This window comes from Myotis brandtii, unplaced genomic scaffold (assembly GCF_000412655.1).
Source record: "Myotis brandtii unplaced genomic scaffold, ASM41265v1 scaffold1167, whole genome shotgun sequence".
In the NCBI taxonomy this organism is placed as follows: domain Eukaryota; kingdom Metazoa; phylum Chordata; class Mammalia; order Chiroptera; family Vespertilionidae; genus Myotis; species Myotis brandtii.
Genome location: NW_005354039.1, coordinates 439419 through 450375, shown reverse-complemented (window position 1 = coordinate 450375; position 10957 = coordinate 439419). Strand labels below are relative to the sequence as shown.

Genomic DNA, 10957 nt, shown 5'->3' with positions numbered 1-10957 from the left:
TCATCGATGTTTCTGACTCTCTATCCCTCTCCCTTCCTCTCTGTAAAAAATCAATAAAAATATATTATTAAAAAATGGTGATGGGAAAAAGAAAATAGAGAAAAAAAAGACCAACAGTAAGAGAAACAGTTAAATAAATCTGTTCTGGCCCTGACCGGTTTGGCTCAGTGGATAGAGCGTCGGCCTGCGGACCAAAGGGTCCCGGGTTCGATTCCAGTCAAGGGCATGTACCTTGGTTGCAGGCACATCCCCAGTAGGGGGTGTGCAGGAGGCAGCTGATCGATGTTTCTCGCTCATTGATGTTTCTAACTCTCTATCCCTCTCCCTTCCTCTCTGTAAAAAATCAATAAAATATATTTTAAAAAAAATAAAATAAAATAAATCTGTTCTGTATTACAAAAAATTTAGGAATGACCTAAAAGTAAACAATAGTGAGTTGATTGAAAAAGTTATAATACATCCACACAAGAGAATACTCTGCAGTCATTGAAAGGAATAAGACTGGGCTGATTCACATATTCTTGTATGAAGAGGATTCCTTGATTTAAAAACAAAAAGCCTCAAGTTTGAGTAAAAGCATATATGTACATTATGATAACATTCTTGTAAAAATAAAACAAAAACAAAGTAAAAAAGACCCTGTATATATAATGGTTGGGTAAATGAGTAGGAATGGAGACTTTCATTCTCCTCATATTTTTATATTATCTAAATACATTTCATATAGTATCACCTTCATAATAGTGTTTTGTAACTATATGGAAAATGTTTATAATATGTCACCAAGCGGTGCTAAAAATAAGTCCTATGATTGTATCTGTATCAAAATTACAACCACAAAAATTACTATATAAGGACAAGGGCTTAAACACAAATAGATTTTTATGGTAGAAGAATTGTGACATTTTTCTTTTATGTCTGTAACATTACCATTATAAATGTAGTTAGGAAAAATATATTTCTGTCCTTTCCCATTAAGGGCTCTAAAATGTCTGTACAATAAAAAACAATTTCAAAAAAGGAAAACAGGTCCTTGGTTCCAGAGCACTTTGTTTCCATGAAAGGAGGACAAGTCTGTTGGAGACCAAACAGGAACATTTCCCGCGTGACAGCAATCGCCAAAAAAATAGTACTGCAGCTTGAGCATTATTACATAGCTTCATCAAACATCTGGAGCAAAGAAACAGCAATGTAATTTTTTCTTAGTGTATTCAAACAGTTGTTTATAGAAACAGTTCTGCTACTCTCGCTATATATGTATATATATGTATATATATGTATGTATATATGTATATATGTGTATATATATGTATTCACTTTGATGGACTAGAGCATACAATTTATTAATAAGCTAATCTCCAAAAAGCAAAATACACCAAGCAGAGGCTAGTCTAACTGAGGAAAGTAAGCTGAAAAATCAAGAGTTGATTCTTAGACTTTTTTAAAAAAAAACAAGTGTTCATTTTCTTCTAAGAAAATACAGACACTAATCTCAGGGTTGGAAATCTTTTTGTAGGACAAAGTCTAGTCACCCGACTTTACTAGTTAAATATCTAGGTCACTTTAGCACTCTGGGACATTAAAATAATCCTGAACATAGGCAAGATCTTTTTCATTCTCATTTCTGAAATCACAGGAACTAAAATTAGCTCTCACATGGAAATTAGCAATTTATTCTATCAGTCTTTGTTGTTTGTTTAACACGCCCAGCTTCACAAAATAGCCTATTGTCAACAGGCTCATGTCAGATTTCCCCAGAATGACTCCTACAGAGATACTGATGAATACAGTATTACCATTACAGACAGCATTTGGAAGGATACATTCTGTGACACATGGTTAAAATATCAATCATTCTAACATTAAACCTGATGTAACAACAAAGGCCTAAGTCTTCCAATTTTACTCCAACATTGATTTCAATTCATTAGATCTTCACTGAGATGCTAAAAATGGTATAGTCACAAGATATGACAAAGTCCCTCAATTCTAGGTCTTCGATTTAAAAACAAAACAGTTAAGTGTCACACTCTATTCAAACTCAACTGACAGGACTCAAGTAAATTGCAAAATGTCCCTATGGGGCTGGTAATTATAAAAAGCACAAACTAAAATCTAACTGCAATGGTCAGAAATGATTATAACAAAGCAGTGAGAGATGCAAGGAAGAAAAACAGAGTGATATCAATCACACCAGCAATCGTCGTCACCTTATCAATTATACCAGGCTTAATAATGATAAAAGTACCTGTCATTTACTGAGTATAATGTGCCAGTCACTTTGCATGCCTTATTACTAACCTGTGTGACAACCATACAAAGTATGGCCCCTGCCCTAGCCAGTTTGGCTCAATGAATAGAGCGTCCACCTGCGGACTGAAGGATCCCAGGTTTGATTCTGGTGGGGGGCACATGCCCGGGTTGCAGGCTCGATGCCCAGTGGGGGGCATATAGGAGGCAGCCGATCAATGGTTCTCTCTCATCATTGATGTTTCTCTCTCTCTCTCCCTTCCTTTCTGAAATCAATAAAAATATATTAAAAACAAAGTATGGCCTTTTATCCCTCTTTTTTAGATGAGGAAATTCAATCTCAGTAAAGCTAAGAATATTATCTAAAACCTCACAGCTGGTTAGTGGTACCCTTAAGACTGGTCCTTAGGATGACTAAGAATGCCCATTCTTCCTATACCACACCCTGCATCTCTTACGAGACCACTTCAGAGTTGAACAAACAAATGAACCTTCAATCCATCTCAAATCTAATGTTTTGTCTGATATTCCTTTCCCATCATTTGGTGGGTTTATATTTTGGCCATTCTTTTTCTTATATCTCATGGAGTTAATTTAAAAAACATTATAAAAATAAAGACTATTCTATCAAAGCCAACAATCATCAAAGTCTCCTACCTAAGTAAGCAGGATGGAGAATGATGTCTCAGAGCAACAAGGTCATTTGCATTTAAAAATTAAAAAAGTACAACTCCTCTCTCCTACACCTACCCTCCTAAATATATTATATGGCCAACTAATAAATAAGCTCATGTTGCTCCTATCTTTAAAGCGATGAGGAAGTTCTCCTCAAACTTGCCTCACCCTTTTCCCATCCCTTCATAGACAAATTTGTTTTTTTCCTGAAAAAAAAAAAGTAAGTTACTTTTCCCTATTACAAAACAACCACTCTGAACATCCCAGCTCATAACCTTTCAGTCCCTTTCAATGCACAACATATCAATGCAGATATTTTAGTTTTAGTTTGAAACAAAAGTATAATGTTTTATAAAAAGGCTACATGGCATTTCAGGGTACAGAACCTCATCATTCTAAGAACCTACACACTGGTATGTAGATTATTTCCAATTTTCCTTGTTATAACAGCCTTAGGATAAACATCTTCAAATACAGGGTGTCACACAAAAATGTATACACACTTTTAACAGCTGATAACTCAATTTTCACTCCTTTTCAGATTTAACTGATTTGAAATAATGGGTGAAGCCAGACTAAGCTTTGAATAAAGAAAATTTATCTAAAAGTACTACTAGACTTTCTTTTAATAGGGATACATAAAGTTTATGTTTATGGTACAAAACTGGCAACAGTCAACAAATTGAGGACAAATATCGAATGAAATTATTTTTTTTCTTTTTTTTTTTAATATATATTTTTACTGATTTCATAAAGAAAGGGAGATAGAAACATCAATGATTAGAGAATCATTGATTGGCTGCCCCCTGCATGCCCCCCACTGGGGTTTGAGCCCACAACCCAGGCATGTGCCCTTGACTGGAATCGAACCCAGGACCCTTCAGTCCACAGGCCTGATGGTAATTCTGTTGTTTTACATAATCTTTACATATTTCTTGCTAAATCTATTTCCCTTTGCTAATGTAAATGGAATCTTTTATTGCAACTATATTTTCTAACTAGTATTTGGAAAACTATCAATTTTCTTTTATGTATTACTAGAGGTCGGATGCACAAAATTTGTGCAAGGGGCTTGGCCCCCACCACCATGGTGGCTGCCTCTGCCTCAGCCCCGGCCACTGCAGCGGCTGCCTCTGACTCGGCCCCCGCCACCACGGCTTTGTCTGGAAGGTCATCCAGAAGGATGTCCGGTCTAATTAGCATATTACTCTTTTATTATTATAGATTCTTATAAATGTTTTATGTTTTAAATATTTATATGCATATTTCATTCAGCAATCTTGTTTATTTGTTTAATTTTTTTTAAGTAATTCTCAAATGTATTTTCAGGTAGACAATAACCAAGTTATCTATAAAATATAATTTCCTTTTTCTCCCTAATATTATAACACAATAAGGAAAGCAGCAGACTAAGCCAGAAAACGTTCTAAGTCACCTCTTAGTGTTATAAGTCTATACAAGCTATTTTTTAAAAAAACATGCATTCATATAGAAAAATAATGATAAAATAAAAAAATTTTTTTTAAATCCTATATAATAAAAACCTAATATGCAAATTGTCCCCTCAGTGGTCGTTCCACAGCTCACTATGATGTGCGCTGACCACCAGGGGGTGGCACAGAACATGGCAGGCGTCGGTGACACGGTGCTGGCAGTGGGCGGCAGTGGAGATACTGCTGGCCCTGATGGGCCCCGACGAGAGCAGGACCACGGCGGGATGGTGGAGCAGGTGAGGGGGCAGCGCCAGGTCAAGGCGGGTGCGAGTGGGGATCCAATCGCCCTACAGACAGTGACCAGCAGCAGCAGCAGGGGGTGGGGCCGCTGCCAGGCTCCCAGGCACTGAGGGAGCTGGGTGGGGGGCCCGGCCCTGATCAATCACCCCGCAGGCAGGATGGTGAAGCAGGTGAAGGAGCGGTGCCATGCCAAGGCGGGATGCCAGGCAGGGCTGTGGGGCTGCATGGCTGCGGGCGCAGGCTGGGGCTGTGAGGCTGGGGGCACGAGCTGGGGCCCGATCTCTGTAGGCCACCCCGAGGGGCCCACCTGTGCACAAATTCGTGCACTGGGCCTCTAGTAATAAAATATGCATTCATTTTGTAGGTTTAGGAGGATATAGGGGGGATAAGTGGTGATGGATGGAGATTTGACTTGGGGTGAACACACAATATAGTGTACAGACCTGAAACCTCTATAATTTTGTTAACCAGTGTCACCCCAATAAATTCAATAAAAAGGGGGAAAAAGCCCTGGCCAGTTTTCTCAGTAGTTAGAGTGTTGGCCCAGGGATTCCTGTTCAAGGGCCCCATACCTCATACCTTGGTTGCAGGTTTGCCAGCCCCAGTAGGGGTGTGTGTAGGAGGCAACCAATCAATGTGTTTCTCTCACATCAATGTTTCTGTCTGTCTTTCCCTCTCTCCTCCAACCTCTCTAAAACGATCAATGGAAAAATAACCTCGGGTGAGGATTAAAAAAAAGTATTTTTATCTAATTGTCTTCGAAGCATTCACGGATCCTCTGGAGTTTATTTTTGGTTACAGTATTAACCAAACACTGTTTGGTATTAATCAAAATATTGTTTTGATATTAACTAAGATAATGTCTGATTAATAGTTAACAGTACTGCTAACCAAGTATTTCTATTTGGTTAGAAATACAAAGAGAAATGTCTCCAAATTGTCAAACACTTTTAAAAAGATATTTCTGCTGTATTTTTTAAAACGCTAAAAGTCTTCATTTTAAAATTTCCATTGAAAATTATTTCTTTTATTAATATAAACAAGGACCTTTTCCAATTTCATGCTTTTTTGCCTTGTATTTTAATTTTGCAGATTTGGAAGGAACTCTTATTTACCTATCCCTTTTTCATTTATGTGTAATTTTATTTTAGGTATGCCTTAGGTAAATGGAAAATAGATTTTATAGAGAAATTATTCTCATGACTGAACAAATATTTATTGAATGTCTATTCAGAAATGTGTTAACAGATCTGTTTGGTCTGCTCTGAGTGATTTTTTTTTTAATATTTCTTATTGATTTCAGAGAAGAAAGGAGAGGGAAAGACAAACATCAATGATGAGAGAGAATCAATGATCAGCAGCCTACGGATCGAGTCCACAACCCGGGCATGTGCCCTGACTGGGAATCAAACCGGGACCTCCTGGTTCATAGGTTGACGCTCAACCACTGAACCACACCAGCTGGACCTGAGTGATTAAAAAAAAAAATCTTAAACCATTTACAAAATCTAACCATCTTAAAAATCCTCTTCTGGTTCCTCAATGTCTAAGCAATCAAGGCCATTCTATTTGTATGCTACGAAAGGCTCTTTGTGACTTGTTCTGTTTTCCTTTTAGTCTCATCTTTTCTTCCCCAATCTGCTATCCTATACAGTGGGGCTCCTGGTTCAGCGTGTCCGAGTTTTTTGAGATACCAGCTGTCTCCAGGCAGATTTTTTGCATTGAGTTGACAGAGTAATTTGAGTTAACGAGCTCCTTAACAAGCTCAGTCCCAACGAATTAAATTCGTAAGTCAAGGCCCCACTGTATTCGCTTTAGCCCTATCTACATACAATTCTCCAAACTTAACATGCTTTTCACAAAATTCTGTTCTCTATACTTGGAATTCTTCCCTCTGCTTCTATTCATTCTTCAGCATTCAGTTCAAAGACCCAGGACCTTCACTAATAACAACCCCAGATTACTGGTGTCCTTCAGACTTCTGTTCTCAATTGCCTACGAAATACTCCACTTGAATATCCCAGAGACTTCTCATATTCTATATGCTGGAAACTGAAAACATCACCTCCCCCAAATCAGCTCATTTCCCCTTGTCCCTACTTCAGCAAATGGCACTACTACCTATCCTCTTGCTAATTTGAAATCCTAAACACCATACTGGGCTCCTACTTCTTAATTTCCAACATGTCCTGCTATTCTATCCATGAATTTCTCTCAAATCTATCCAGTAATCTCTATCCCTACTACCTCTACCTAGTTAGGCCACTAATGTACCTAACTGGATTATTAAAACCATTTTCTACTTACTTCTCTGTACCTCCAGTCTTAATTTCCCCTGCAATCCATCCTCCACAATACTCCTAGAATACATCTGCCTAAGCACAATTCTGAATATGTTATTCCCCTACTTTAAAACTTTAGTGAATAAGGACAGGATGGGTAACTCTAAAGACACAGAAACTCTCCACACCATGTCCTTAAGATAAATTCCAAACTCCTCACTAGGCCTTATAAAGTACAAGCATAATCCTCCCCAGCCCTATCTCCGGTCACTTGTCCACCACATTTTAGGCATGTTCAACTTCACAGTTCCCCTACTACTCAGTGCTCTTTGCACATGCTGCTCCTTCAGTCTGTGATATTCTTCTTTCTACCTGGCTAACTTCTACTCATTCTTTAGAACTCAACTAAGATACCACTTCTCTTTCAAATGATTCTCTAAATCCCAAAGCTGAGGTCAGATTTCTCTTCTATGTGATTCCACTGCACACCCCACAGATTCTGACACACTGAGGCAAATAAGGTTAATTGCTTGTTTATTTGTCCACTTTCCCCACTGGTGTGTAAACTGCAAAGATAGTTTTTTTTTGTCTTTTCCTATTCTAATCTGTAGGCAAAACATATATGAAAAACTGGGCCAGACTCAGGGGGAGGAGTGAAAATTGGTAGAAGTACTATGAATAACTTAAGATGTGTAGACGACACCATCTTACTGGCAGAAAGTAGCAATGATTTGAAACAACTTCCAATGAAAACGAAAGAAGAAAGTGCCAAAGCAGGACTGTATTTGAACATCAAGACGAAAATCACAACTGCAGAAGAAATACACAACTTTAACTTTGAAAGAAGACCCTGGAATTGTTAAAGATTTTGCTTATATTGGTTCAGTCATCAATTCAAATGGAGACTGTAGCCAAGAAATCAAGAGAAGACTGAGACTCAAAAGGGCAGAAATGGAAGAATCAGGAAAGATCACCAAGAGCAAAATGTGTCATTAGAACCACACCCTCGTATTCCCAATAACTATGTATGGATGTGAAAGTTGGACAGAAAAAAATTGATTCATTTGAAATATGGTGTTAGAGGAAAGCTCTAAAGACCCTGGACCAACAGAAAGATGAACAAGTGGGTCCTAGAGCAAGTTAAGCCTGAAACATCGCTGGAAGCAAAAACGACAAAATTGAAGCTGTCCTACTCTGGGCACATCGGGAGAGGCAAGGTTCTCTGGAAAAGACAATACTGCTGGGCAGGAAAAGAGGAGACCAAATATGAGATGGACTGACTCTAAAAAGTCAGAGAAGTGAGTCTGTGGAGTTGAGCAGGGCTTGTTGAGGACAGGACATTGTGAACATCACTCATTCATAGGGTCACCAGGAATCAGAGCCAACTCAACAGCAGGTAACACATATCCACATGTCTTTCTTATTTATTGTGGCTCTTCTAGAACTTAGCACAGAATGGTTAATCAATAAATATTAAGTAGTACAAGCGTTCATAATTGAGGCTGTGAGTCAACTTTTTACTGAATGAAGTAGACAAATGAAAACTAAGGATTATTTCCCAGAAAAATGAACATAAATATATTTTTAAATACTTTTATATGATTTCTAAGGTATCTTGGTCCCCAGGTTAAGTCCTGCCCTAGGACCTCTGTTTCTAAAGTCATAAGAAGACTGCTAAGAGAAAGGAAGAGATCAGTGCAATGATCCTATTATTCCTTACCTTGTCTCTTCTCCACAAAAATCCTGTTCCCCCTTCTCCGGCACCCATAGTTAAATCCCCACACCTTTCCCCAGGCTGACTTGGAATTTCCATCCACTCTGTAACTCCCATAGAGTTTAGGAATGCAGTCAAACGTTTCCTTCTCAAGGGTATATCATACACATCAGTTATTATAATCTCCCATACCATTATTATAATCTTGGTCATTTCCTGAAGCAGTCATACTATTATTTTCTCAATTTTTTAAAATCAACTTTTTAACTTAAATGTAGTGACATCCTAAGTAGTAATATCTGTGAAATCACAGTTTTGATATCATGGCTATTATTTTCCTACCTCAAAATAACACACTTAAAAAAAAAAAGACTTTAGACGCTCACCAGCCACCAAGTTTGATTTTATTTTATTTTTTTAGGTTAAAAATTGATGATTTTTACAGAGAGAGGAAGGGAGAGGGAGAGGGAGAGAGAGAGAGAGAGAGAGAGAGAGAAAAACATCAATCGACTGCCTCCTGAACGTCCCCTATCACAGATTGAGCCCACAACCTGGGCATGTGCCCTGACTGGAAATCAAACCAGCAACTTTTGCATGCACGGGACAATGTCCAACCAACTGAGCCACACTAGCCAGGGCACCAGCTACCAAGTTTCAGAGCACAATTTTAAGGTTTCTGCAATTACTCCGGGATCTCTGATAGGTAAGTAATAATTTGGACATTTAGAGGGTTGTTGTTGTTTTTTTTAAAGCCAGGGGAAACTAAAAAACATTTGGTCCAATCCTCTCACCTTATAGATTAAAAAGTTGAAATCCCAAGCGGGTACGTAATTTGTCCAAGGTCAGATGAGATGTTTAATAAAATGTCTAGGATTAGTATTCAGGTCTACTATCAGTCCAGTACACTTTCCACTACACTGTATCCATTCAGATTACACTAGAATAATACAGTATCCAGAATTCTTCATCTGTTACCTACCTCACTCTTCCATTCAGATTTATATGAATATGTTGCTTAAAATCTGGATATTTGGATGCCAGATATGCAAAGTCAGGAGGTTTGTCCTTGTATCTATTTCTTGCATGCATTGATTTACTCAGAGCCATCTTTAAAAAGAAAAAAAAGGAAAAAATGAACATATTTAGTTTAAAAATATATTAATGGGGAACACCTATGGTTGCCAAGTCAACAGTTACAGTCAACACATCCTTACCAATCAAGTGAGAAAGTAGAAGATATATTTTTTAAATGTATATAACAAATAAAAATATGGAAGATGCTTATCATGAACTGTCATTAAAGAAATGCAAATCAAAACCACAATAAGATACCACTTTACCCATTAGGATGGCTGGCAATTATTTAAAAATTTTTAGAAGAAAATAATAAATGTTGGAAAGGATATGAAAAAATTAGAGCCCTCATGTATTGCAGGTGGGAACATAAAATGGTACAACTACTATGGAAAACAATTTGGTGGTTCTTTAAAAAGTTAAAAAACAGAACCACCATAAGAGCCAGCATTTCCATTCCAAAGTATGCGCAATAAAACTAAAAGCAGGGACTTAAACATATATTTGTTTACCAATGTTCATAGCATCATATTCACAACAACCAAAAGGTGGAAACAACCCCAAATATCCATATACAGATGAATAAACAGAATGTGGTATACGCATACAATGGAATATTATCTATATCTATATATATAAAAGCCAAGTGACTAAAACGACCAGAATGACTGGTCTCTATGATGCTCACTGCAGCCTGCCAACTGGCCAAATTGGAGCAGGACTGGCCGGCCACCTCGCTTGACCCCTTGCCCCAGCAGCCCACCTCTCACAACTCCTCTCCCCAGCCAGCGGGCCTCAATTGGCCCCAATCGGGGTGGGGCAGCCAGACACCATCCGTGCACAAATCTGTGCATTGGGCCTCTAGTCCTATCTAATAATAGAGAAACATGGTAATTAACCGTAACTTCGCTACCCTTCCCATTGGCTAATCAGCAGGATATGCAAATTAACTGCCAACAAAGATGGCGGCCGGCAGCCACGCAGCTGAAGCGAGCAGGAGGCTTGCTTGCTCCAGTGATGGAGGAAGCCAAGGTTCCCCACCTGCCGCGGCCCGGCTCTGAGCTCCGAAAGCAACGGCTCCAAAAGCAACAAAGTTTCAATTATAGAAGCCAAACAAACCCCAGATACCTGCTTTCAGCAAGCAGCGGTCTCAGAGCTGGGAGTGCCAGTGAAGGCAACAGAGTTTCAATTATAGAAGGTAAATAAATCCCAGAATTAAAAAAAAAAAG

At 38.4% G+C, this 10957-nt stretch overlaps 1 protein-coding gene across 2 annotated transcripts in view; it reads right to left on the bottom strand.

Moving 5' to 3' along the window:
* METTL16 (methyltransferase like 16) overlaps window positions 1-10957 on the bottom strand; it is a 63206-nt gene that overhangs the window by 46142 nt on the left and 6107 nt on the right. For both annotated transcript variants that reach the window (XM_005858297.2, XM_014529288.1), the window contains exon 2: window positions 9634-9761. In XM_005858297.2, the coding sequence (XP_005858359.1) occupies window positions 9634-9761 (128 nt within the window). The remainder of the gene's footprint in view (window positions 1-9633; window positions 9762-10957) is intronic.